The sequence below is a fragment of the Psammomys obesus genome, unplaced genomic scaffold (assembly GCF_907164565.1).
Source record: "Psammomys obesus unplaced genomic scaffold, mPsaObe1.curated_primary_1811, whole genome shotgun sequence".
NCBI lineage: Eukaryota > Metazoa > Chordata > Mammalia > Rodentia > Muridae > Psammomys > Psammomys obesus.
The window spans coordinates 16,213,913-16,239,622 of record NW_026596088.1 but is presented as its reverse complement, the minus strand read 5'-3'; the positions used below and the strand labels follow the sequence as shown (position 1 = coordinate 16,239,622).

The window sequence follows — 25,710 nt, the reverse complement described above, 5'->3', positions numbered from 1 at the left end:
TAGGGAACCCACTTGGAAACTGAGCAGCCTCTGGGCTTCCTATGAGCAGGGGTCTAGGTCCTTGGTTGGAGTATTGCTCTCTATGGGCCCCCTGGGCCCAGGTTTTGTTTTGTTTTGTTTTGTTTTTTTGTTTTTTTGTCTCTTTTGTTCTCCTTGTGGAGTTCCTGCCACCTCCAGGTCTTTCTATCTCCCTCTTCTTCCATAAGGTTTCTACCTTATTGGCACTCTACCCAAAGTTTGACTATGAGTCCCAATATCTCCTTCGATATCCTGGTGGGTAGAGTCTTTCAGAGCTCCTCTGTGGAAGGCTCCTGTCCTGTTCGTTGTCTTCTGCTTCCAATGTCTATCCTGTTTGCCCTTCTGAATAAGGATTAAGCATCTTCCCTAGGGTCCTCCTTGTTGTTTAGCTTCTTTAGGACTATAGATTTTAGTATGTTTATCCTATATTATATGGCTAATATCCACTTATAAGTGAGTATATGCCATGTGTGTCTTTCTGCTTCTGGGTTACCTCATCCAGTATGGTGCCATTTTTAAGGGCATGCTGTGCAACCACGAGGACCTGAGTTTGATCCCCAGCACCTACGTAAAGAAGCTGGGTATGGTTGTGTGCATCCACCATCCCAGCTCTGCAAAGTGGAGGCAGGCTTTGCTGGCCAGCCAGTCTAGCTGAACTGGTAGCCCCAGGTTCAGTGAGAGACCCTGTCTCAAAAACTAAGGTAGAGATCCATTAAAGGGGACAAGTGATATTGGCCTCTGTGTCTACAAACACATACAGATGCACACCCACCTCACACATGTGTATTCTCGTGAGCATGCACATAAGAAACAAGTAAGTAAGTAAGTAAGTAAGTAAATAAATGTGCTTCACTCTGACCCCTGAGGGCTCTCTGGAGGAAAGACAGCTAAGAAAGGCTGGGGAAATTGTGCTGAGGCCAGGGGACTAGCATTGAGGCAAACGGGGTCTGTCCTTGGTCTGTCTAAGAAAGTAGGACAAACAGCAAAAAGCAAGAGAGGCCTAAGACGAAGAGGAGGGGCTGCGCGTCTCAACACCTGACAGGCTTCTGGATGTGGGGCAGTTGTGGTCTCCTGGTCAGGTGGATGCCACCTGGCCGTGTCCACGGGGTGAGTGGCCTCCATCCTCTGTCCCCCACACTTCGTCTGTAGATAGGGCTGCGACACACAGCCTGCCCCATTGCCAGCTGTGTCCATGTCCTCCTCTCTGTACAAGCTGGGGTGTGTGACATCAGAGCCACAGCAAATGCCAACTCTTCAGCTGCTCCCCTTTTTATGCCAGGGGTCCTGCCTCCGAGTGGAACAGTTCAGTGACCGCGGCAGACCACTGGAGCGGCTGTGGACCCTGTCCCGCTCAGTGGTGCGCAGAGCAAGCACATCATTCACCACTCTTTGCTGGCTGCTGCCTTCAGACTTTAGAGCCTTGCTTTTCACCCGGAGGCGGAGGGATGGCCGGAATGAACAAGTGAATGGCCGGGTGTGATGCAGGGACAGGTCCAACAACCTTGTCATTCTAAAAGCCCCTCCCTCCCCCTCCGTCCCTCTGCTCTATTGTTCTCACGCCCAGTCTGGATTAGGTGTCTCCTCTGGGATCCCAAAATACCCCATGTCATGCCTCTGTCCAACTTTCCGGGCCTGTCTCTGTGGTCCTAGTGAACCCATGGGCCACCGAGGCCTGTCACCATCCAGGGCCTGGCCCTTGGGTTTATAAAGTCTGGCCACGAGTGGGTCCTTGCTCCATTGCATTTCTGAGAGTTTGATGAGAGGCTTGCTCTGGTGCCCCTGCCTGGCTAGCTGGCCTTGGGCCATTGGCCACTGCACCCGGGCAGAGGCCTCAGGAGGCTCTCAGAAGAGCTGCCACGCAAAGCTCTGGACCAGGGTTTAACGTGTGAATCAGATGCTACAGGGAGGCTTTGGGGAGAAAGGGCAGAGTAGGTGTGGGGACGTGATGAATGGCAGGGACAGTGAAAGGCCATAGTGCAGGTGGAGGCACCGGCAGGTGCCGGGAGATAACATACGGGTTACCTTACCGTCTTGAGAGCCTAACCAGCAAGAAGCTCCCTGTGGCCCACGAGGTCAAGCCATCCAAGGGCTGATGAAGCCATCTGTCCCAAGCCCAGACCTCAGGCTTGGGGTGGAATCCGTGCCCTCATGGTGTCACACCCGGCCAGCTCCTTGGCAAGCAGGGCATGTCTGCCAGGTGGTTGGAGGAAGGAAGGAGCAGGCCAACTGTGCCAGAGTGAGCTGGCTCACCCCGGTGCCCTAGAGGCGAGCACAAGGCGTGACAGGTGGGCTGTGGACAGACGGTGAGTTCCTGGTGACAGAGTGCTGTATATTAGTGGGAACAGGTTCACGCTTGGTTCGGCTCTGTGAGTGTTTGTGTGTGTTGCACCGGCCTGGCCGGGAACAGGTGTTTGGGGAATGTTTATTGAATGACTAATTGAATGTTGATGCCCTGCTCAGGTATGTGGGGAGCTCTGTCGTTGGATGTATCCAGGCTAGGCTGTTCAGGACAAGGCTGAGTGCACAGTCTTGCACAGTCTTTCAAGTCTTTCCACCAGAGACTCCCCCCCCCCCCCCCGTGTTCTAACTCTGCTCAAGCTTCTGGTACTTTTATGTGACTTTAAAATAATAATTTTTTTTATTTTATATATATGAGTGCTCTGTCTGCCTGTATACCTGCACACCAGAAAAGGGCCTCATCCTAATATACATGGTTGAGAGCCATATGTGGGTGCTGGGAATTGAACTCAGGACCTCTGGAAGAGCAGCCAGTGCTCTTAACTGCCGAGCCATCTCTCCAGCCCGTGTGACGTTTTATTATTGTGATGCATGCGGTGTTGGTTAAGCCTTGTGAGGGAGAGAGCGCTGTCTGTGGGTATGGCGTGTGCGCGCAGACACATGTGCACGTGCTGTGTGGACACTAGTATGTTAGTCGCAGGTCCGCTGTCGGCAGAGCTAATTAATCAATCAATCAATAGTTCTTCTTTTTTGTGTGTACTAGTATATGTGTACCAGTTTGTGCGTGCACTAGAGTATGTGTGTGTGCTATTATGTACGTACTAGCATGTGTGTGTGTGTGTGTGTGTGTGTGTGTGTGTGTGTGTGTGTGTGCTAGTCTGTGGTCCATGTGTGAGGGTTCCGGCATCCGAACTCAGGTCTTTGTGCTTGTGTGACAAGGGCTTTTCCCACTGGTCCATCTCCACACACCCCATCGGAGGAATTTTAAAATGTCTCTGTGGAGATGTCAATCTCTGGTCTCCAGACTCTAGATAAAAGCTGCCCTGTGATTTCCCTGCAGAAAAGGCGTTGCCTGACCTTCAGCTAGGGAGGCTGTCGGTGGACCGGATCTAATTACAAATGGCTTCAAAACAGTGCCTTTCCAGGCTAAGCGCAGATGGGGAAGATGGGAACACAGAACTCTCGGGGTTTTCCTCGTGTAGATAGGAAAACTGCCTCAAGGACCAGAGTGCTCTCTGTAGGGGCTGAGCTGACCTCTGGCCAGGTTCCCAGGGAATTGGGGACCTCAGTCTTAACAGCCCCGCAACCTGGCTGATCTTAAAAGTGAATTCTTTCCCAGCTGCCGTCCGTCTGGGGCCTTGTTTGTCCTGAGCATGGAGCCCTGCCATCCCAGATGTGCCTCTCCCCTGCAGCGCTGGGGCGTCACACGTGGGCATCGCTGCAGGTCATCGAGTCTGTGGTGATTTGGTTTGTAGCAGCAGACAGCGGCTTTTCTGCTCCCACGTGCCAGCTCGGTGACTAGCTGATGGCAAGGCCAGCACCCCTGAGGAGGTGGCCTGGCCATTTAAAACTTACCCCGGGCCTGTGAGCTCTCAGCCCCTCAGTGTTTTCGGGTGACAGTTTGTCTTGTGTAGCCCAAACTGTCCTTGGGTTGGATGAATAGCAGACAATAGCCTTGAATTCTGAGCCTTCTAACTTGCGTCATGGTTGCTGTGATTACAGGTGTGTGTGTGTGTGTGTGTGCCTGCCTGATATATGTGGTACTGGGATCACACTGGGGCTTTGGTGAATTCTAGGCAAGCACCCTACCACCTGAGCCACTTCCCCACCACGTGTCACAGTCTGGCTGGAGCCGCTGTGCACATGGGCAGAAGCAGAGTTCTCTGGGTACCAGCTGGCAGGTACCGGCTTCCTCAGGGGGCAGATGTGTTCACTCTATCGGGGCAGTTGTAGAAGCCTGGTAGGCTCTCGCCCTAGGCAGTCTTGCAGATTTTTGCCTGCATGTTTTGTTTACTTGTTTGTTTGCTTTGTTTTTATCTGTTGCTCACCTGAGAAGTTACCCATTGCTTCTTTTTGGTTGGGCCAGACCCCAGGCTAGACTGAGACAGAGGGGATGACGTTGGTGTAGGACGAAGCAGTGACTGACAGGCACAGGTGTGACACAGCAACTCAAGTCTCCTGGGATGAGCTGCAGAGTCAAGATGTCCAAAAGAAGCCTCACAGGGAGCTGCTGTGCTCAGGGTGAACCCTGGCCGGCTGGCTGGCTCACCCTGGCATCTGTCTTCCTCAGTGCAGGATGTTGGCTCAGCTCCAGGTCAAGGATAGCAGGCCAAGGAAAACCTGGGGTGGGGTTCCTGAAGTGGCCTGGTGTGTCAGCCCTTCAAACCCCTGGGGAGGCACCTCCTGAGAAAGCAACAGTTCCGTCTGTCAGGTGTAAACAGCCTTGTCTCAGGGAGGTGAAAACACAGGTCTTTAGAGCAGACAAGCCGAGACAGAGAGGCCTGTGGCAAACGGTGAGGTGAACTGGGTTCTGGAAGGTTAGGCAGAGAGCAGACCTGGGTGGTGCCAGCAGGAGGCCGGCTGCTCCTGGGTGAGCATGAGGCTTACTTGAAGGTGGAGTGACTTCCCAGTGTCACCAGAGCTGTCTCAGTTACCATTCTATTGCTGTGAGGAGACACTGTGACCAGACAGCTTGTAGAAGAAAGTGTTTAGTTGGGGGCTTGCTTACAGTTCAGACTGCGAGTCCAGCCGCTGCTGCTGCTGCTGCTGGCATTCCAGTGCTGAGTAATTTCCTTCCCGGGGATCTCGAGACTTGGAGTGATGTCAGTTGAATCATTTCAGATTTTGCTAACAAGGGAAGCCAAGTCATCACAAATCAGACTGATGAGTAATCATGAGCACACAACATTTTAAACCAGCCTTGTGATTGTCTCTCTATGCTCGAACAGCAGGGTCCAGGCCTCACACTGGACAGACCCTCCCCTATAGCAGAGATGCATGCAGCTCTGTGCCCGCTCCAGCTGCTGCCAGGATGGCAAACGCCAGACCTGAGGAAGGAGAAGCTTGCTAATGGCTGGAGAAAGCAGCTGCCTGGCTGTGTGGCTGTAAGGTCCCTTCTGTCTCTGTGCCCTAACCAAGAGGGTTGACAGCTTGACCACTCCCATCCCTTCTGGTTCCTGTGTCCAGATTTGTATCTAAAATACAACGTTGTGTCTTTGTGTCTCTGTCCATAGTATTTCTGAAGACTTCATTTGTCAGGGCTTAGAGTTGGGTTTATTTGAAGAGAGTATGCTGTCTGCGCCTCGGGGAATGCCTTCTTTGACTCGGTGTCACCCTCATGTCCTTGCTCTGTGGTATTGGAGGCCCTGCAGCATGATCTGTGTCCGCCTGTCTGTGCCCTGTCGCACTGACCTAGTGCCATGGGCCCTGCAGACTCCACCCTTAGGAGTGGGGTGTGACCATAGAGAGCTGCAGTGTCCGGAAGGCTGGGAACAGGAAGTCATGAGCAGCCAGGAGTGTGTGTGTGTGTGTGTGTGTGTGTGTGTGTGTGTGTGTGTGTGTGGTTGCAGGTGCAGGTGGAGGCCAGAGGTTGGTTGGTATCATCCTGTATTGAGCTCCACCTTAGTTTTTGAGGCAGAGTGTCTTCACTGAACCCGAAGCTCTCTGTTTCAGCTATATTGACTGACCAGGGAGCCCCCGGGGTTCCCTAGTGCTGGGGTTGCTGATGTCCACAGTGAGGCCCAGTTCCCAGGTGATCGCTGGGGTTCTGAACCCAGGTCCTCGTGCCTGTGCAGCAAGGACTTTCTCACTGAGCAATCTCCCCAGCCCTCCAGAAGCTTCTTAGTGGTACCCGCACCAGCGGAGTTTCCTGCCTCCTGGGACTCTTTCTCTGTTAGCAGCTGATGTTGCCCCTGTCCCTTGTCCTTGGCTCTTAGAAAGAAGAGTTTCAAGATGATCCGGTCGCAGTCTCTGTCCCTACAGATGCCAACACAACCAGACTGGAAGGGCCCTCCAACTGCCAGTCCGGCCATGTCTCCTGCAACCCCTCTGGTCCCTGGAGCCACTTCCAAGCCTGGGCCAGCACCCTACGCCATGCCTGAGTATCAGCGGGTCACCATCAGTGGAGATTACTGTGCGGGGGTAAGGTCATACTGTGAAGCCGGGCCCAGTGTGTGTGTCTGGGAGGTGGCGGAAAGGGGGCCCGGGAACCTGAAGAGAAGGGAGGGAGACTCAGGGGTGTGGGCATGTCTAGTGAGCTGCCCCATCCGGGTATGTAAAACCAAGGACCTCAGGCTGGCTTCTCATGGCTGCGCCCAGCGAGTTCTGTGTGTTCCGCAGCCCAGAAATCTGCCCTCTGAGAGGGGTGCCCATTGGACCCATCCACATTCCCAGCATGTGGTGGAGAGTAGGTGATGGTACTGGCTTGGGTAAAATTAGCTCTTACAGGCTTATCTCAGCGTCTTTAAATACAGGCTAGGAATCCTTTAGCCAGTAAGAGGGGCTTTTGATGAGAAAATGAACAAGCCTTTTCTAGTCCACGGTGCCTTTAGGGACGATGCTGTATTGATTTATGAAAGAGCTTCCTTGTTCCTCTTTAAGAGTGCATAGCATTCCGTTGTGTAGTTGTACCACATGCATGTTGACTTCTTGGGGATTTATATGGGAACAAATGCAGTTCCTTTTTGGCCAGGCAGGCCAAGTCCTGGCTTTCAGCTCTAGCCTCCTGGCCGGGGCCTGGTGTCCACCTCAGACATGTGGGCGGAGTAATGGAATAGAGGATCGAAGTGGGGTGAATGCATGCTCAGGGGAGCACATGAGCTTGCCGTGTCACCTCCCTGCTTTCTTCCTTGTTTCTGTCCTCCCATGTGTATATCTAGAGAGAGAGAGGAGGCTATGGTGGGGGCGGGGGGCAGGCCGACCTCCCTGATCCTGGTACCCGGAGTGTCTCCAGTAACCACTGGGCTTGGCGGGGCCCGCAGACCTGGCTAGTGGCTGCCCCACCGGGAACACTGCACCTTCTCTGAGTTCTTTGGCTACCTGCTGAGCCCCTTGTCCTGGTGAGCCCCTGGTCCTGTTTGGCTCTGTTGTGGGTGAGGACTTGGCTTTATTTTAGCATGTGTCTGCTGTCGTGTCCCTGTGGCTGCTCTGGGGCCAGCCCCCTGGAAGGCACAGAGAGGCATGAACACACCCCTGGGTGTTTGAGATGGGAAGGAGGCTGCTTCTGCTTTACAAAGCAAGGTGTGAGATTTGGTGAAATGCATAAGAAAGACATACACTGGCTGCTTTCTGATGACAGAGTAGGCAAGGGAGACCAGAGCGTGTTCCCACAGTGCTTTGTTTATCCACCCTTGAAGGGCACCAGGAGCAGTTAGGAAAAATGTGAATATCAAAGTCTTTTTTTATTTCTTTAATTAATTAATTACAATTTATTCACTTTGTATCCCCTGAATATCAGAGTCTTAGAAGACAGGTGCACAGAATATCTGTAGGTTCACTATATTTCTGTAAAACCAATGATACGACGAAGCACAGGAAGAAAATCCCAGGCCTAGCCTTCCTCACTCTGTGCTCTTCCATCTTCCTCACCTCCCTGAGGTGAGTGGCTAGGATGATGGAGGCTGGGAAGGCTGTCAGAGATGGCACACCTCTCTTGAGTGTGAGAAGAGCGTCCTGGGGTCAGTCAGATCAGCCCCTCCTGGCAGTGACTGATCCTTTCTGAGCTTGGTTTCTGCAGCTGAGAAACAGAATGAAACCTATGAAAACATTGTTTTCAGGGTAGCTAAGAGCCCCACTGACCTGGTGAGCTGGAAGACTGCCAGATCGACAGGTAGGGGGTGGCAGACAGCAGCCTGGGAATACATGATTTGCTTTTAGCATCCGGGGACCCCTGGACTTTTCTCAGCTCAAAATGATAGCAGTTATCCTCACCAGGGACAGGACCCAAGCTTTGCATGCTGGGTGCAGCTGCAGGCTTCTGGTTCAATCAACATCTTTTGGTCCGGTCTGGGGTGTGCAGGCTCTGTGTCATGGTCCCCAAGACCACCTGAAGGCTTTGGGATTTGCTAGAAGGGCTCTCAAGATGCAGCACCTGGGTGTACCCGCAAGCCTCAGTTTATTACAAAAAAAGGACATAGAGCAATTCAGCCAAGGGGAGGGACACACAGGACACGGTCTGCAGGATACCAGGCTAGGTCTCTCCCAGTGAGGCACCAACACCTCATGTCTGTCAGGGAAGCTCTTTGAGATGCCTTGGCTTTGCTCAGACATCTGCACAGCATATCCCCAGTTCCAGACTCCTGGAAGGAACTCAGGTACCCAGCATAAATCACATCTTTGTGTAAACAGGCCACACGTAACGAGCCTCCCCTTAGTCAGTCTGATGGGAACTGTCCTGAACTCCTGGTTCACGGAGGGGCCAGGCTGGCGTAGTTGTCTTCGGCTCTCGGGCAGACCGGTCCTTGTGTGCCTCCCTGCTGCAGATCACTGTGGAGGACTACGAACAGGCTGCCAAGAGCCTGGCCAAGGCCCTGATGATCCGGGAGAAGTATGCGAGGCTTGCCTACCACCGCTTCCCAAGGACCACAGCCCAGTACCTGGCTCAGCAGGGGGAAAGCGTCCCTTTGGAGGAGGGCCTCCCAGGTATGGGGTCTGGGGAACAAATGGGACTCTCTGTGTGAGCCTGATCCAAGAGTGGGTTGAGACTTTTTGCTGGCTGAATATTTTACTATCAGTGGTGGTTTTGTTTTGTTTTGTTTTTTGAGTTGGGGCTCCTGCTGTTGTTTAAAATGGTGTAATCAAATGGACAGTGTAGGATGGGTCCCAGCCTACACAGAGCCCTGGCAGAGGGAGTGAAACATGCCTGCTTTCTTATCTGGACTGTGCCAATTTCTTGGACCTTGAGAAGACTGCTTCTCTAAATTTCAGGTTTACAGTCTGAAAAATGAGAATGCCAGCAATCACCACCTCCCTGGGTGATATTGTGTGAATGTGTTTGGAGTGCTTTAGTACAGGTCTGACATCTAGAATGTTCCATAAATGGCAGCCATATTTATGCTGCCAAGATCAGGGAAGGGAGATGAGAAAATGTACGGTATCTTCCTGACATACTGAGGGACCTAGGAGTAGCAGAGGCTCCTAAATCAAGGGCATGGGACCCTCACCCTTGAAACCCAGGGATGGGGATTAGATGAGGATCATATCCAGCTGGTTCCCTGATTGTTTTGGGGTAATGGGTGCCAGGTTGTCCCTGGTTTTGGTTCAGTTCTGTGTTGAGCATCCCTTTCCACCAGGGAGGGGGCAGGGCAGATCTCAGCCTTCCCCAGGTTGTTTCTCCATGTGTCTGAGGATCCCATTGGCAGGGGCCAGATTGCTGTGTGCTTTCTGTGGCAGAAGGGCCTTGTGTTCTGGTGTGGTGAGGCGAGGCAATCCCTGGGTGGGTGGTCTGTGGCTTCACAGAGGCCTTTCCAGCTCTCTGCCGCTACACAACACTAGCACTATCCAGAGACTCCTGGGATGGCCTGTTGTTGTGCCTGATGGGGCCATCAGCATCCTGCTCTGCTGTGTTCTGCCTCCTCTATGACCATCACAGCTTAGGGTCAGCCTGTTCCAGAGTGCTGAGGCAGGACGCCCCGCCCTGGGCCCCCGGGTGCTTCTTCCAATCAGGAGCCAAGGTTCCTCCTGCCTGGCGGCAGCTGGCCTACAAGTTACTGGCTGATGTGCTGTGTTTATTGTCTGGCCAGACACAGCTGATTAAGAGCTGAGACCTCATGAGACTAATGAGAATGCAGATGCTCCTGACCGTTGATGGATTGCGCTCTTAGTAAATCAATTGGAAGCTGAAAATATCCTATGTTGTAAATGCAGTTAATGCAACCAACTTATGTTAACCATGCTCAGAACGTTTCCACGAGCCCACACCTGGGCAAGATCACTTAGTAACAAAGTGCTGAACCCCCAGGATCTCATGGATTTTGCTGGCCTACAGACACACTTCTGCACAATCAAAAAAAAAAAAAAATCCTTAGGTTGAACCATCGTAAGCAATACCCCGTGATCCTTGTGCAGGGCACACCTGTTTACAAAGCATTTCCCTGCCCATGCTTTTACAGCCTTCACTACAGCCTGCTGGGTAGGAGTCTCGGGAGGAATGAGGATCCCAGAGGCAAAGAGGCTTTCAGGTGTCACAGCCAGGAAATAGCAGAGGTGTTTTACTGCTTGACTTGGGCAGACTCTGCCCGGCCCCAGGCTGGGCAGTTCCTGCTCTGGGAGGAAAGGGCCTGGCCACTGCTCCTTCTGCTCTTTTAGGGACAGGGTGGCTTCTTGTCTAAGTTCTTGGCTGCCTTGGGCTCAGGGAAAATGTGGGAAGAGGGGCCAGTTTTCCCCCCAGACTTTCCGGTGCTGTCCACTCTCTTACTGGGAGAACACCTAGCCATTCTTCCTTAATAAAATAAAACAAAACACACATGCTCAAGGGCCAAGAAGGGCAAAAAAAAAAAAAAAAAAAAAAAGAAAAAGAAAAGAAAAAAAGAGAAAGGCTAAATTCATTTTTATTCAGCTAAACACACACACATGTACACACATGCACACACACACGGCACAAATGCACACACACACGTGTGCACACATGCACTAATGTGTCAGCCTTGGGACAGGGTTGCGCTAGCTAACAACACAAACCGGCGTGTCTTCTGACACTCAAGGTGTGGAGAACGGTTATCTCACGCAGTGGTGAGCGTTGTAGATACAAACTACAAACAAACCAGGGAAGCTAACAGCATGCACGAGGTCAGGGTGGTCTGGCTGTCACTGTCACTCATCCTGTTTTGCAGACTTCCACCCTCCCCCACTGCCCCAGGAAGACCCGTACTGCCTGGAGGACGTGCCTCCCAACCTGGGCTACCTGGTTCGAATGCAGGGAGGCGTTCTCTTTGTGTATGACAACCAGACGATGCTGGAACGCCAGGAGCCCCACAGCCTGCCCTACCCCGACCTGGAGACCTACACCGTGGACATGAGCCACATTCTGGCGCTCATCACCGATGGCCCCACGTAAGCCTGTCTCCCCAACTCCCCCTTTCATTGTGCGGTGTGGAGGAGCAGCGGCTTCGGTGTGTGCAAACCATCCCCGGATTTCCTTTCTGAGGTGGCCTGGCCTTGGAGTTGTGACCACTGCAGAGAGCTGCCAGCCGCCAGCCCAGGGCATGGGCTTACATGGAGGGAGTAGTTAAGACTCTTGCTTCAGCTCTTGGGCTTTCTGTGTTTTTGGAAGTAGCATGAGAGGAGCCCAGGGCCCTTTGTGTGCCCAGCCACACTTGAGGGCTTGGCTGGAGCTGACGGGGAAAGTGGCTTTCTTTCTGGCAGGGACATGAGCTAACAGTGGTGAGGGTCAGTTACCTGCACCTTGGGAAGGGGAGTCTGGGGAGTCTGGGGAAGGCGAGGGGCTGCCAGGGGGCCACATTGCCCCTCACTCACTCCTGCCCTTTGGGTTTTGCTGTACAGGGTGTGGGCCTAGTCTCTGAGAGAGAAGAGCAGGACGGAGGAAGGTGGGCAGCTGGCTCTTGGTCCTCACTCGTCAGAGGCTAGAACCAAGATCCAGGAGGGGAAGGAACAACTTCCTGGCCAGGGATGTGGAGCAGTGACTGTTGTCTGAGAAGTTGTCAAGGAGTGCATCCTTCTTGGGACAGAGGCTGGACAAAGTGACCTTAACCTTCCTTTCCCATTCTGAGACCCCTGAGCTCAACCCAGGGCTCATCGCTGAGGGTTGATTCTGTTGCTGTGTATTTATATGTGCCTGTGTATATCTGCATATGCAGAGGTCAGCAGCTGTCGGATCCCCTCCCCCACCCCACCACTGGAGCTGGAATTACAGGCAGTTGCGATTTGGATGCTTGGAATCAAACTCAGGTCTTCTGAAAGAACAATATCCGACCTTAACCGCTGAGCCATCTCTCTAGCTCCAAGCAGCTGCTCTTTATGGAGGCCAAGGGGACTAGATGTGAAGGCAGACGCTGCTCAGGAATGCCGAGGAAGAAGGGTGGCATGAATTGTGGTCTATTCTGTGTGGCTGGGCAGCTGAGCCAGGTGTGGGAGACGTCTGGCCACAGCAGTGCGTCTCGCTTTGCCAGCTGAGGAGAAGTCCCTCCCTGTGAGCGCTTCCTCTGGGTGGGGAGCCTGGGGGGTGGGTCCCACAGAGCTTTCTTTCCCAGTGTTCCTGACCTGCCCCTCACTGAAAGTCTCTTCTTTCTGTCCTGGAGTCTCAGAGTTGAGGAGCCCTTAGGGTCTTGGGATGTAGGGACAGTTGGTCATTGATGCCTCTGTATCCCAAGGTAGGCAGGCTGTATGATATAGTTTGACTGTATCACTGATATTCTGGGCAGTGAATTCTGCCTTTAAAGGTTCAGGTGGCTGAGGAGAGGTGAGAACAATGGGCGGGGCTGCTGTGCTCAGCGGGACACAGACCCCAGAACATGCACTTCAGTCTGGGGTGTTACCATCTCCACAGTTATGCATGGGATAGTCATTCCTGTGCTCATCACCCAAACACACAAGGCAGTGAAAGCCTGCACGGGGTCCCAGAGTTGGTGCCCCCCACACCCGCTATGTCTTGACTGTCCCCTCACATGCATGATGGCCTATGTGTGCTGACCAGTTCAACCAGGTCTGAGGAAAGTTGGAGGCATCTCTACTCTTCCTCCTCCAGACTTTCCTTCCTGTCAGACTTTGACCCTTCCACCCTGGGGTCATGACTCTCTCTGGAGTTTGCTTAACTGTTGTTTGGGGTAGTTTCTTATTGCGGTCTCTATTTCTTCCCAACTTGCAGGAAAACCTATTGTCACCGGCGGCTGAACTTTCTGGAATCCAAGTTTAGCCTCCATGAGATGTTAAATGAAATGTCAGAGTTCAAGGAATTAAAGAGTAACCCCCACAGAGACTTCTATAATGTGAGAAAGGTAGGTGATGACCAGTGTTCAAGACACTCATTAGACCCCATATTGGGCCAAGGGAATGATGCCTTGAGTCCATCTAGGGCCAGAGCTGGGTGGGTGTCAGGGTCCCTGACTGAACACCTCTTGGTCATAGGAGCCTGTGTGTTAAGATGCGCATGAGCAGAAGAAAGACTGGGGAACTGCATCCTTGCGTTGGGTTGCGCCTGGGACACCATGGTAGCACTTTAGATCCACGGCGGCTTTAGTATTGGTTTCTCTCCAGAATCAGGACACAGCCCATTGGTTAGTCCTAACAGTGGCGGCTTTAGGGTAGCGGATGTGTTCAGAGTCACCACAAAGAAAAGGCCTTACGACCCCTTTGGACTTTGGAATTATCAGGTTTACATCTTTTGGAGTCAGGTGTCCTACAGCAAAGCACGGAGGTGCTCCTGTCCCCGCGCGGAATGGCTGAGTGGCTCGGGCACCTTCCGCCTGCAGGGGCAGCAGCAAGGGCAGGTGTGTGTGTGTTAAAGGAGTGTAAAGGATTCTGGCCTGGAGCGTTTCCATTTTCTTCCAAATAGGTAGGACACACTGAGGCTTGGGTTCAAGCTGGGCATGGCTCTGATGGACAGCAAGAGTTACTTTCTGCTGAGAAGAATTTCCAGAGACAAGTGTTGTGCCAGGACTGGGGAGTGGCTTTCGGGAGAGGTCAGAAATGAGTAGGAGAGAGCCTGTGGTGTGTGGAAAGAAAAGAGTGACATTCCGGGGAGAGAGCAGCATTGCAGATGTGAGGAGAGGGCGAGAAGGAGAGTGCAAGCTGTGGGGCTGGACCTTAGGGGTGAGCCAGCTCAGGAGGGGGAGGCTGCAGAGCTGAGGGAAGGTTCTGAACCATGGAAGATTGGGCTTCTTAAAGGATGCCAGAAGCCTCAGACTGGACCAACGGGCTTCCAGAGAGTGGAGTTTGTGGGTTATGAGACGTTTGATAAGTGTCTTAGGTACCTGGGCAGAAATGAAAGGTCATGCACAGTTAGACCACTTAACCTTGACATGATAGCAAGGGATTGGCTGTTCAGGGATTGGCTCCCTGAAGCTGTTATCAGTTACTCATGTCTGCCATTGGTATGCAAGTAGTCAGTGTTAGCTCAAGTCCCAGATATCAGACAGTCCTGAAACGCTACTGTTTGTATGACCCTGGGCCCCATGTGACAGTTGGTGTAGATGTTTCTGCTGAGTTGAAGACACCAACCACCAATGAAGGCCCTTTTGACTAGTTCCTAGAAGAGTCACTTTAGAGGTTCTGAAACCTGGACTGGGTGATTGATAGTCCAGCTGTTTTCATCCTGTATCATCCCGTGACTCACAGGAGCCATGCCAGGCGGTGTGTATACTGGAGGAAGTAGCTAGAACTGCAGAAGAATGTGTGGAGTCATGCTGAGGTAGGCCGTGCGGCAGGGAGCTGGTCTCCCAGCTCTGACATGCTGGAGCCTCAGCCCAGCCATCTCAGTGGTGTTCTGGGTTTCACAGCTTTGAGCTGTTCCTGTCTTTTTTGGAGGAGTGTCAAGGCTGGTGGCAGGAAGGACCCTGATGACTGAGCGATGTGCCCAACGCCATGGGCTGGCTGGGATTATGTGCACAGAAGCCCAATAGATCAAATGTCTGGCTTGGCATGTCTTACAGATGGCCAACCATCTGTAGACAGCCTTCCCTGGCTGGAGGTCAGTACCTCCTCACCTCAGCCTTGGCAGAGAGCCCAGACTGTTGCAGCTCTAGGGTGCAGGCCGGTGTCTGGGAGCAGCCTGATTTGTGTCCTCTCTTGGTCTTCCTGGGCTCATGAAAGGTGAGCCAGCATGCCCACCGTGCCTCTAGGTCACCTCCTCCTTTAGCCAGGTGACAGTCTGTAGGTGAATCACAGTAAAAAGAGAGTAGGGATGGAGGTGGAAGGGAGCGAGGACCAGGCAACGTGAGGCGTGCCAGTATCCTAAGATTAAATGACAATGGTTTTTGTTTTGTTTTACAAAAATAAGCTCTGGCTTGTAGGGTGTGAGGATGGTCTAGTTGATAGAGGACAAGGGGAGATGTCGCAGGACCAGGAAAGAGGTCACTCTGGACTCAGGAGCGAGGGTTCTTGTGGTGACAGTGAGGACATCTGTTCGGAAGGTGGAGCTGACAGGATTGGCGGGTGCTGAGAGAAGGGAACGGGAAGACTGAGCATGCCCCGCTTCTTCATGGTGAACATCTGAGTTCACACTGTGTCATTTCTCAGACCCTGAGAACTGCGAGGTGGCTAGCTTTGGGTCGTGGTCTGAGACGGAGAGTACTTTCTTGGAGGAACACTAAATCTGAATGATTTTCAAGTTCCTCACATAGAGATGCCAGCTAGGTAATTAGCTAGTTCCGGAACTTCAGCTCACGGTCCACATTTGAGAGTTGCTGGTTGAATGAGGAAAGTTAGGGTCACAGACGGGGGCTGGAGAGATGGCTGAGTGATTAACAGCTCTTGGTGTTCTTGCAGAGGGCTGGAGTTCAGTCCCCAGCACCCATGACAGGCAGCTTACAACTTCGTGTAGCTTCATCTCCAAGGGATCCAATGCCCTCTTCAGGTGTCCCTCCGCCTTAAGCCTCCTCTCTCTCAGGCCTCCCCTCTCTCTCTCTCAAGCATCCTCCCTCCCTTTTCCTCTTCCTTTCTCTCTCTCTTCCTCTCTCAGGCCCCCCCTCAAACATCCTCCCTTTCCCTCTTCCATTCCCTGTCTCTCTCTGACCCCGCCCCCCCCACACACATCAAAACATCAATAAAAATGATCTTTGAAGGCACAGGCGGCATATATCTGAGTGAGGATGAGCTGTCACAGGAGAGATCAGAGGTGAAGAGACAGGAGTTTAGAGACAGAGTTTAGCATGATGTGGAAGACCTGAGACATTCTTCAAGGATGGCAAGATCACACTGGGCCCCTTGCTGGCGCCTCCTGTGGAGAATGTGTTTTCAGTGAGTGCAGGGAGACCCAAACAGAGCCGTAGGCTCTGAGATCTGAGTCCACATGTTGGCTTCCAGTCAGGGCATCTGTTCCGGGATGGGGCTTGGAATCTCTGGGTTCGGGGTGAGGCAGAGTTGACTGAGGAGGGTGAGGTGGTCACCCTCTGAACTCTCTTAAGGGTATTTGGGGTTTCCCAGAGTGGGATTTCAGTGGTTATATGAAACCTCTCGGTTTACTCATTCATTCACTCACCCATTGACTCACCTCATCCTTTCAACCAATCCTTGGGGCGAGTGCTGAACTGGGTGCAGTGAACCTGGACCCTGTCTTTGAAGAGCTCCCAGGGGGACAGAAATATGTAAGAGGGGTCAAGAGGGTGTGCCCATCAGTGTGGATGACTGTATTAAGTGCCCAGGCTGTCTGGGTGAAAGAGAACGGATCGGCTGTGTCCAGGGGATCAGGGTTGGCTTTTCCATGTGGAGGAGGCAGAAGGAAACAGACGAGCTTGGTGGGAAGGAAGCAGGCCCGCAGGCGGAGGAAAGGCGCGGGCAGTGTGGGACAGCCTAACCCAGCGTGGTGTCTGAGAGGCCATAGTGGCTCCCCACACCAGATGGGGGGCGGGGGGGCGGCAGAAAGGGGACAATTAAGGTTGCCTGCCGTCTGAATTCCAGGTTAAAGCGCTGGGCCTCCCCCTGAGGATGCAAGGGCCATTGAGAACTTGTCAAGAGGGGAAAAAAAGAATAATAAACCAATACAAAACCATCTTAGTGCTGTCTGGACGTAGGCCGGAAGGCAGGTCTGCGGGGAGGGAGACTGGCTCCGAGGCGGGAGGGAAAATGGAAAGGGGGACGGTGGTGTGGCGTCCACGGCCCACGAAGTGGCGCCGCGCTCCGGGGAGGGCACCGGGCCTATCAGCCAGGCCCCGTGTTCCAGGTGGACACGCACATTCACGCCGCGGCCTGCATGAACCAGAAGCACCTGCTGCGCTTCATCAAGCACACGTACCAGACGGAGCCCGACAGGACGGTGGCCGAGAAGCTAGGCCGGAAGATCACCCTGCGGCAGGTGTTCGACAGCCTGCACATGGACCCCTACGACCTCACGGTGGACTCGCTGGACGTCCACGCGGTGAGTGCGCGCCGGCCCGCAGAAGCGGAGCCAGGGCCGTCGGGGGCCGGGAACCGCCTTTCCTTGTAGCTACGGAAGAAATCGGGTGTTAGTGAGTAACGGGCTAGGAACGAACGCGGGTCGTGAAGCGGGATGGTTCCAAGTACTAAGGCCCTCAGTCACCTAGGAGTCATGTTTCCGCAGGTGACCCGCAGAAGCTTTTGTTTTCTTGTCAATAGAAACAATGACTGTGGGGCTGGAGAGACGGTTAAGGGAGCGAGTTAAGAGCCTTGTCGCTCCTGCGGAAGGCCGGGCTCCACTTCCCAGAACCGGTCCGCAGCCAGCGCGAGCACCTGAAACTGCAGGGCTAGGGACCTGGCGCCCTCTTCTGGTCATTGCAGGCACTGCATGTAATTGGCGTCCATCCGGCCAAGCGGGCACACAAATATAAAAGTCAATACATTAAAAAAAATTTTTTTTTTGTAAGGTGATGACTACCATGCACCTTGTTATTTTTCAAAGTTGTTAAAATGCCAAATGATGATGCGGTTGATGTAGAAACAGAATAGCAGTTTTTAAAAAAGAATTCCACAGAATTCTTTGCTCCTGCTCCTACTCTTGAAGGCGCTGGAAACGAGGACTTCAGTAGACACGTGCCCACCGTCGTTCATAGAGGGTTATCGTCAATATCCAAAAGCAGAAAGTGACACAAGGATTGAGTCACAGGAAACAGGCAACCCACATGTGTCAGACACACGCAGTAAACGCGGTTCAGACTTAAAAAGCCACTTTTTCATTGAGTTCACTTTTTGAGGTTTATGTGTGTCTGCATGTGTGACACAGTGTGTGTGTGTGTGTCTGTGTGTGTGGAGGCCTGAGGGTGACACCAGGAATTGTCCTGGATGGCTCTCCCACCTTAGTCTTTGAAGCAGGGTCTCTCAGTCAAGCACAGAGCTCACAGTATGGCTGGTCTTAGCCAGCCTCTTTGGGGAGCTCCTCTCTCTGCTTTCCAAGGCTGGCATTTTCTATGGGTTCCTGGGATCTGAACTCTGGTCGGTGGGGAATGTAGTGACACATTAGCTGCTGAGTCATCTTCCCCAACCCTAAATCCTTAGTTTTGATTGTTCAGTGGTGTCTGGTCTGTGTTCCTCAGACCTCCAGGCTCTTGATACTCCACTACAGAGCGGATGCCCCGGATCTAGTGCCTTGAGAGTCCTATGGCTGACTGAAGGGACATGGTCCTGGCACACGGAATGCCCAGATTTCATGCAGAAAATTATGTAGAGCTGGGTTTGCTGACACATGCCTGTAATCCTAGTACTAAGGAGGATGAGTCTGGAGGACTGCAAGTTTGAGGCTAATTTTCGCTACATAGTGAAACTTTTTTCAGAAAGAAAAGAAGGAAGGAAGGAAGGAATGAATGAAGGAAGGAAGGAAGGAAGGAAGGAAGGAAGGAAGGAAGGAAGGAAGGAAGGAGGGAAGGAAGAGAGGGAGGGAGGAAGAAGGGAAGGAAAGATAGAAAGATAGAGGTGGGGAAGGGGAATACATCTTCCAGTGAGGCTGCCTGGTAAAGGCCTGGAGAACTATGGTAGGTGCGAGAAAGGTGGTGGAGCAGGCTGGTGGTCTCTCCTCATAGGGCCGGCAGACATTCCACCGATTTGACAAGTTTAACTCCAAGTACAACCCTGTGGGAGCCAGTGAGCTTCGGGACCTGTATCTGAAAACAGAAAACTACCTGGGAGGAGAGTACTTTGCTCGAATGGTCAAGGTGAGTGAGCCCTCTGCCTCTTCAGAGACCTGATGCTGCCCTGGCTGCCTTCACAATAGTAGGGGCACGATGACCTCTGTCCCTTCCTCGCCCTGAAGGCCCTTCTGTCTCCCACCCAGCACAGGCCAGTGTTGTGCTCCTGATCTGCTCCTGATCTTGAGCATGGGCGGGTGTGCTGTATGGGCCAATGGCAGGGAAGGGGAGAGAAGGGAAGAGCTCTTAGCAGCCTCCTGGTGCCACCCCCATCTGTTTGCAGCCTGGACTCAGCTGGCTGCAGGCTGGCTCCAGGTGGAGACACGGCTACTACCCGGCCGGTTCTGCAGCCAGGCCTGTTTCTACAGCATGCAGGTGGTCAAACCCTGGCCTCCCTCCCAGGAGAAGCCTCGCCTGGGGAGTGGGTGCTTGTGTGGCAACGCCAGGGATTTTAAATCAGCCCTCCCACCTGTGAGCAGGTAGCTGAAGCATCCCAGGGCCTATCTGGGGACCGGGGTCTCCCAGGTAGCTTGGGGGCTTTGGGGCTGACTCCATTCTTCTTGGTATCAGGAGGTGGCCCGTGAGCTAGAGGACAGCAAGTACCAGTACTCAGAACCACGGCTCTCCATCTACGGGCGAAGTCCTAAGGAATGGTCTAGCCTGGCCCGATGGTTCATTCAGCACAAGGTCTACTCACCCAACATGCGTTGGATCATTCAGGTGCCCCGGATCTAGTGAGTGCTGCCCCTGTCTGTCCTGGGTTCTCTGGGAACCACAGGCTATCCTACATGGCTCCTGGTGTTGTTGAGGGGTGGGCAGCGGTGGGGGTGCTTGGCTCTCAGCACACATCACTTTTGCTTCTGAAGACTGCATATATGAGAAGGCCTTGGTGGGGACCACCCGTTCTTCTCATGAAATATTTGGGTGAGCCTGGGGCACGAGATGACCTGCAGTGGCCTGTATTCCTGACCTCTCCCTGGCTGTCACTGGGAATGGCACTCTTGTCTCCAGCCAGGCTGGGCATGGGCTTAGAAGAGCCGAGTAGCAGAGTCCAGGTCACTGGAGATTTGAGGTCTCTCATCAGCTCTCACCTGCCTGAGTCCCTCCATGTTACTCTCCGTGGCCTCTGGCTTGAGGCGATGCCCCACTGAGCAGGGCGGATGCTGAGTTTGCAAATACTGACCACACTTGGCGTTTATGCCTTGGAGACAGTGATGGGGTCCACCTGAGACCAAGTCCTCCTAACCAGCAAGTCTTTGGTTTTTCCCAGTGACATATTTAGGTCAAAGAAACTACTGCCAAACTTCGGGAAGATGCTGGAGAACATCTTCCTGCCCCTTTTCAAGGCTACCATCGACCCCCAGGACGACCGGGAGCTTCACCTCTTCCTCAAATATGTAAGTGCCTCGGGCCCCCAGTGAGCTGAGTGGCAAAGGGGGCACTGCTCCACAGGGGGCTCTGCTGGGCTTCCTCCTGCCTCCCACTCTGCTTCCCCCCCAGCTCCTGGTCCCCAGGCACGAGCTGCCAGCTCCAACAAGCTGTATATAGACAGGAGTGACAGGAGGCTTCTTCTCAGGGTAGTGGTTCCTGGTGATGCTGGGGAAGGCTGTGTCTGTCCATAGTTGAGGAGGGCAGCCACGGACAAGCATCACCAGCTCTTAGCCTGGAGACACCTGATGGGAAGGATTTCCCAGCTTCCTTCCCAGCAGAGAAAGGTGTCTCTGGGGACACAACTGCATCTGGCCAGGGCCCCTAGGTCTATTGTGAGGCATCCAGCTTGTATCTCATGGCCTGAGATACCAAAGCAATCCTCTACCCATAGTTCTGAATCCAGCTCTGGAGCCTGTTATGGGCCCAGAGCCCGGTCATGTCACTCAGATAGCTTCCTGAGCCACTCTGGTCCTGGCTTGTTCAACATTAAAAGGAGGCTCCAGCCAGCCTTCCCCCTTCCCCAGCAGTGCCATCTGTATACCAACTAGCCGAGGAGTTGAAGGCCAGGAGGCCTTGATGGATGGTAGTGGATGCATGGCATATCAAGCAGGCTTCCCCTGGCCCCCAGCCCATTGCTGCTGCTGTTGGCAGTGGCTGCTGTTCCCTGCAGCACCGGCCCCTTTGGAACAGCAAAGGGAAAAGCTAGCAGCTCAGACTCACCCTCATCTGGCCTGGCCTCATTTTCTCCATTTTCTCGACTGCCACACGGGGGGCTGGACATTCTCCAGGCTGTCCTACTGGGCCCATTAGGAAGGCCTAAGGGACAGACTGACGTACCTGTCTCGCTGCCTTTGAGGGATAGGACTGCAGAGGCCCAGGGTCCCCCGCTGGAAGTGTGAGCTCCTAAGCCCTGCGGGCCTCTGCCCTGGCTTACTGTCAGCGTCCTTACGTCCCACACAGGTGACAGGCTTTGACAGTGTGGATGATGAGTCCAAGCACAGCGACCACATGTTCTCAGACAAGAGTCCCAGCCCGGAGCTCTGGACCAGCGAGCAGAACCCGCCCTACAGTTACTACCTGTACTACATGTATGCCAACATCATGGTGCTGAACAACCTCCGCAGGTGGGTGACATGGCCCCGGAAGGAGCCCGCGTCCCACGCGCAGGGAGACCAGCACGCACACCCACGGGGACACTTACAAGGACCACAGGGCTCGTGCCAATACAGAGAGGCACCATGTGTGCGACAATGCTACGCATTGGCACACACATGTTCATCTGTGCGTACTCAGCAGCACGCACTCATGGGAACCCTGCCGACACACAGTGCACGCGTGTTTATGGCTCCGCAGCAGCCTGCACACACTGTATCTGTGCTTTGGAGAAATGCAGCTACCATGTGATCGGCGCAGTCCAGGCACAGGAGAGACAGAGTGACGCGGGCTCAGCTTACACTAATCTTAGGGCGGTCTGTGCACAGGCTCCACAAAGCAGAGGAAACACAAACCCAGGTACCTGGGACACAGGACACAGCCACATTCCCTTTCCTGCAGCCTAATATTCCTCACACCTTCCTTTGGGAGCGTGGCTGCTCACCAGCTGGCAGTGAGCCCATCCAAGTTTGTGCTGTGGAGGTTTCTGGGCTGAGATAATGGCCTGCGACAGGGCGGAGGTGGTCCTGAGCTGGGCTCTGGGAGATGGGCCTTCAGCACACATCACCCTCTGGGCCTTTGCTCATTTCTCCAGCAGAGGCTGGACTTGGTGTCTCATGGTGGATGGCGGCCAAAGTCCTAGAAAGTGGGGGAGAGGGGAGTGAGGGCAGGCCAGGACCCCTCTCTATTTCTAGCCTCCTCTGCCCCGGAAACCACGTCCTTGGCGTCCGCCTTGTAGGAGGGGCTGTTTTTAGGATGTACTGGGTTAGCTCTCCTGACCATGCTCTGGGATATTCTTCCCTGGCCTGGGTCCTAGCTGGGGGTGTGGGCAGGGTGAGCCAAGGGCAGGTCTTGACCTGGAGCCTCCCTTCCACAGGGAACGAGGCCTGAGCACGTTCCTGTTCCGGCCCCACTGTGGGGAGGCCGGCTCTATCACCCACCTCGTGTCCGCCTTCCTGACTGCAGACAACATTTCCCACGGGCTGCTCCTCAAGAAGGTAAATGGGCTCCTCCTGGGAGTGGCTGCTGAGCCTGCTGGGCTCCCACCCACCTCTTTAGAGTCTCGCTCAGTGGTGCTGGGGAGCCGGCCCTGGAGGGCGGGCTACCTGGAGTCTTCTTGGTTTCGCTTAAAAGTTTTATTTAAATTTTTTTTTTCAAATACGTTGTTCATATTCTTTTCTCCGTCCAACTCCTCCCCGCCTACCTACCCAACTTCATGTTCTCTCTCTTAGAAAACACAACTACGAAAACAATTTGGTTCACTTTAAACCATAAAATAACCACACACATTACATTTTAGATTAAAATGAAAAGTAAATGGAAACCCCCTTACTTACTTTATAGAAAGAGTATTACCAGTTGTTTAGTATTTAGTCTTTTCTTTCCTTTTTAAGTAGTAACTTTCATTTTTAATTATGTCTGTACATGTCTGTCTGTCTGTCTGTCCGAGGGTCTGTGCATGAGTGAGTGCAGGTGCCCGCAAAGGCTGTTGGATCTCTTGGAGCTGGAGTTACAGGTTATTGTGAAACGCCCCTCACTGAATTCCGGTCCTCTACAGGAGCGCTGCACACTCCAAGGCGCCGAGCCATTTCTCCAACCCAGCATAATTTTAACTTAATAAGTGCAGACTTTTGACTCCTTCCCATTGATGAGCATCCCTTGTTCTCTGCTGCAACATTCCTGGCCTCATAAAGGCCTTTGGACAAAGGGTCTACCATTGGGTCAGTTGAATGACTCAGACAGTCCCCAGTGGTGGGCACATCGGCCGTCTAGCTTTTGCTTCCTGTAGGCGATGTCACTGTGAAAGGGTGTTCAGCCTCCTACATACTGGGTCACTTCCAAAATGTCCCCTTGCTCTGGTCCTCTCTCTAGTCACTGGTATGGGACAGAAGACTGCCGTAGCACAAGGTCTGCCTCTTCCCCCCCTTGGACCACGTCTCCGAGGGGGCTAGAGTGTGCGCAGCCCTCTGGTACGTTCATCACTGCGATGTCCACACATCTAACAAGAAGCATCTTAAAGGAGGAAGGGCTTGTTTTGACCCGCACTTTGAGGGCTACAGCCCATCACAGCAGGGCTGGTTATGCTGCAGCCGCAGTCAGGACATAGAAAATGGTTAGGAAGTGGGTCCTAGATAGAAAACTTCAAGGCCTGCACCAGTGACCCACTTCCTCCAGGGAGGCGCTATTTCCTAAAGGTTCCATAACCTTCCAAAGCAGCACCACCAGACCAAATACTCAAGATCACAAGCCTCTGGAGGACATTCAAACCAACGAAATCTCAGCTTGAACTTTCCCATGCATATGGGGGTTCTCTTGGCCTGCCACCGCAGGGGGTCTGCGGAGGAGTAGGATGTGGCCTCCTGCACAGCATTATGCCCTACAGGCTGGAGCCAGGAGTGGGTACAAACAGTGGGCATGAGGCCCTGCATGTCACAGGGCAACGAGAGGCATGCAGGCAGTAGAGGGAGGTGCATCTGGGCATTCCAGCTTTCTTGGTCTTGGCACAGACACTGCGCAACCTCTGGTTTCCATGGCCTAGACAGACACACATACCCCCGCCCCCCGCCCACACATGTCACACGCGTGTTCGTTGGTTCTTTTGCAGAGTCCTGTATTGCAGTACCTCTACTACCTTGCTCAGATCCCCATTGCCATGTCTCCTCTCAGCAACAACAGCCTGTTTCTGGAATATTCCAAGAACCCACTCCGGGAATTCCTGCACAAGGGTCTCCACGTCTCCCTCTCCACGGATGACCCAATGCAGTTCCACTACACCAAGGTGAGGATGTGGGGGCACAGCGGCGCCCCGGCCTGCTCCCCTTCCCCTGCCACTGTGAAGAAGCCGGCCCACGGCTCAGTTTTGTTTTGGGGGGGAGGGTGTAGTGGCTTGCTGAAGACAGGTGAGTGTCTGGTGAGGAAGTCTGCCTTTCTCACTGTTATGCCTTGTTCCCGATATAACTCTGTGATCTCGGTAGGGTTCTTAGAACTCTCTGGATTGTGTTCCTTCTTATTTGTAAAGTGGGTATAAAACCATCTCTTCCCTCAGCTAACTTGAGTCTAATAGGTCCACTATGTTACACAACATACATTCAAAAATTAAAGCAAAAACGTGCCCTTCTTGAGGGGAGGAAGGTTCTACACAGACTAGGCTGGTCTTGCAAACAGAGCTCCTCCCTCTCTGCCCATTCTGGAGTGTTTCAGGCATGTGCTACCACACCTGGCTTTGTTAATAGCATTTTTATGATTATACTTTGGGGCTCTGGGAAGAGAGAAGGGAGAGGTGATGTCACGCATAGAGAACAGCCACAAGTGTCATGCTGCTCTTTATGGAGTGAGAACCTAGAGATGCTTTTAAAAGTATCTACAAACTCTGGTTTCTCTTCTGAGTGTGTAACTCTTTCACCTTTAAAAATAGCAATGTATTGGTTTGATGACTGTAACCACAGCACTAGGGGGCTGAGGTGGCAGGAGCTAGGTTTTGGGGGCCAGCCTGGGCTACAGGTGAAACCCTGCATCAAAACAAAACAAAAACAACCATGAGACTAAAAACAATGACAGCAACCACCACCACCACCACCATCCACACCCCCCCACCCACATCCACTCACACCCACTCCCACCCTCCCACCCACCCACACACCGTCCACCCCCCACCCACCCCCAACTCACACCCTGCTGCCCTGCCATCCACCCATCCACCCACACACCCACTCACACCCTCCCATCCACCCACCCACACATCCTCCCATCCACCCCCACCCCCTCCACCCACACCCACTCAAACCCTCCCATCCACCCACCCCATACACCGTCCACCCACTCCAAAATAGTAACAGAATCATTAAGTATTGTATAAATAGCAAAAAATAAAAAGTTATGAAAATAACTATTTCCCAAAACTGAAATCCCGAGAGGAGTGGCATTGTTCTGCAGTTTGCTTTAATGTCTCATCTAATGGAAGACAGCTGAGCCCCATCTCCGCCTCTGCATTCAGTTTTGGGAAATAGTTATTTTCATAACTTTTTATTTTTTGCTATTTATACAATACTTAATGATTCTGTTACTATTTTGGAGTGGGTGGACGGTGTATGGGGTGGGTGGATGGGAGGGTTTGAGTGGGTGTGGG

General features: G+C 53.1%; 1 protein-coding gene across 7 annotated transcripts in view; it reads left to right on the top strand.

Moving 5' to 3' along the window:
• Window positions 1-25,710, top strand: part of Ampd3 (adenosine monophosphate deaminase 3) — a 45,724-nt gene that overhangs the window by 16,513 nt on the left and 3,501 nt on the right. For all 7 annotated transcript variants that reach the window (XM_055627290.1, XM_055627288.1, XM_055627286.1 and 4 more), the window contains 11 exons: window positions 6,192-6,396; window positions 8,736-8,895; window positions 11,085-11,304; window positions 13,076-13,205; window positions 17,087-17,281; window positions 18,897-19,028; window positions 19,572-19,735; window positions 20,272-20,398; window positions 21,393-21,556; window positions 22,462-22,582; window positions 24,190-24,363. In XM_055627290.1, the coding sequence (XP_055483265.1) occupies window positions 6,192-6,396; window positions 8,736-8,895; window positions 11,085-11,304; window positions 13,076-13,205; window positions 17,087-17,281; window positions 18,897-19,028; window positions 19,572-19,735; window positions 20,272-20,398; window positions 21,393-21,556; window positions 22,462-22,582; window positions 24,190-24,363 (1,792 nt within the window). The remainder of the gene's footprint in view (window positions 1-6,191; window positions 6,397-8,735; window positions 8,896-11,084; window positions 11,305-13,075; window positions 13,206-17,086; window positions 17,282-18,896; window positions 19,029-19,571; window positions 19,736-20,271; window positions 20,399-21,392; window positions 21,557-22,461; window positions 22,583-24,189; window positions 24,364-25,710) is intronic.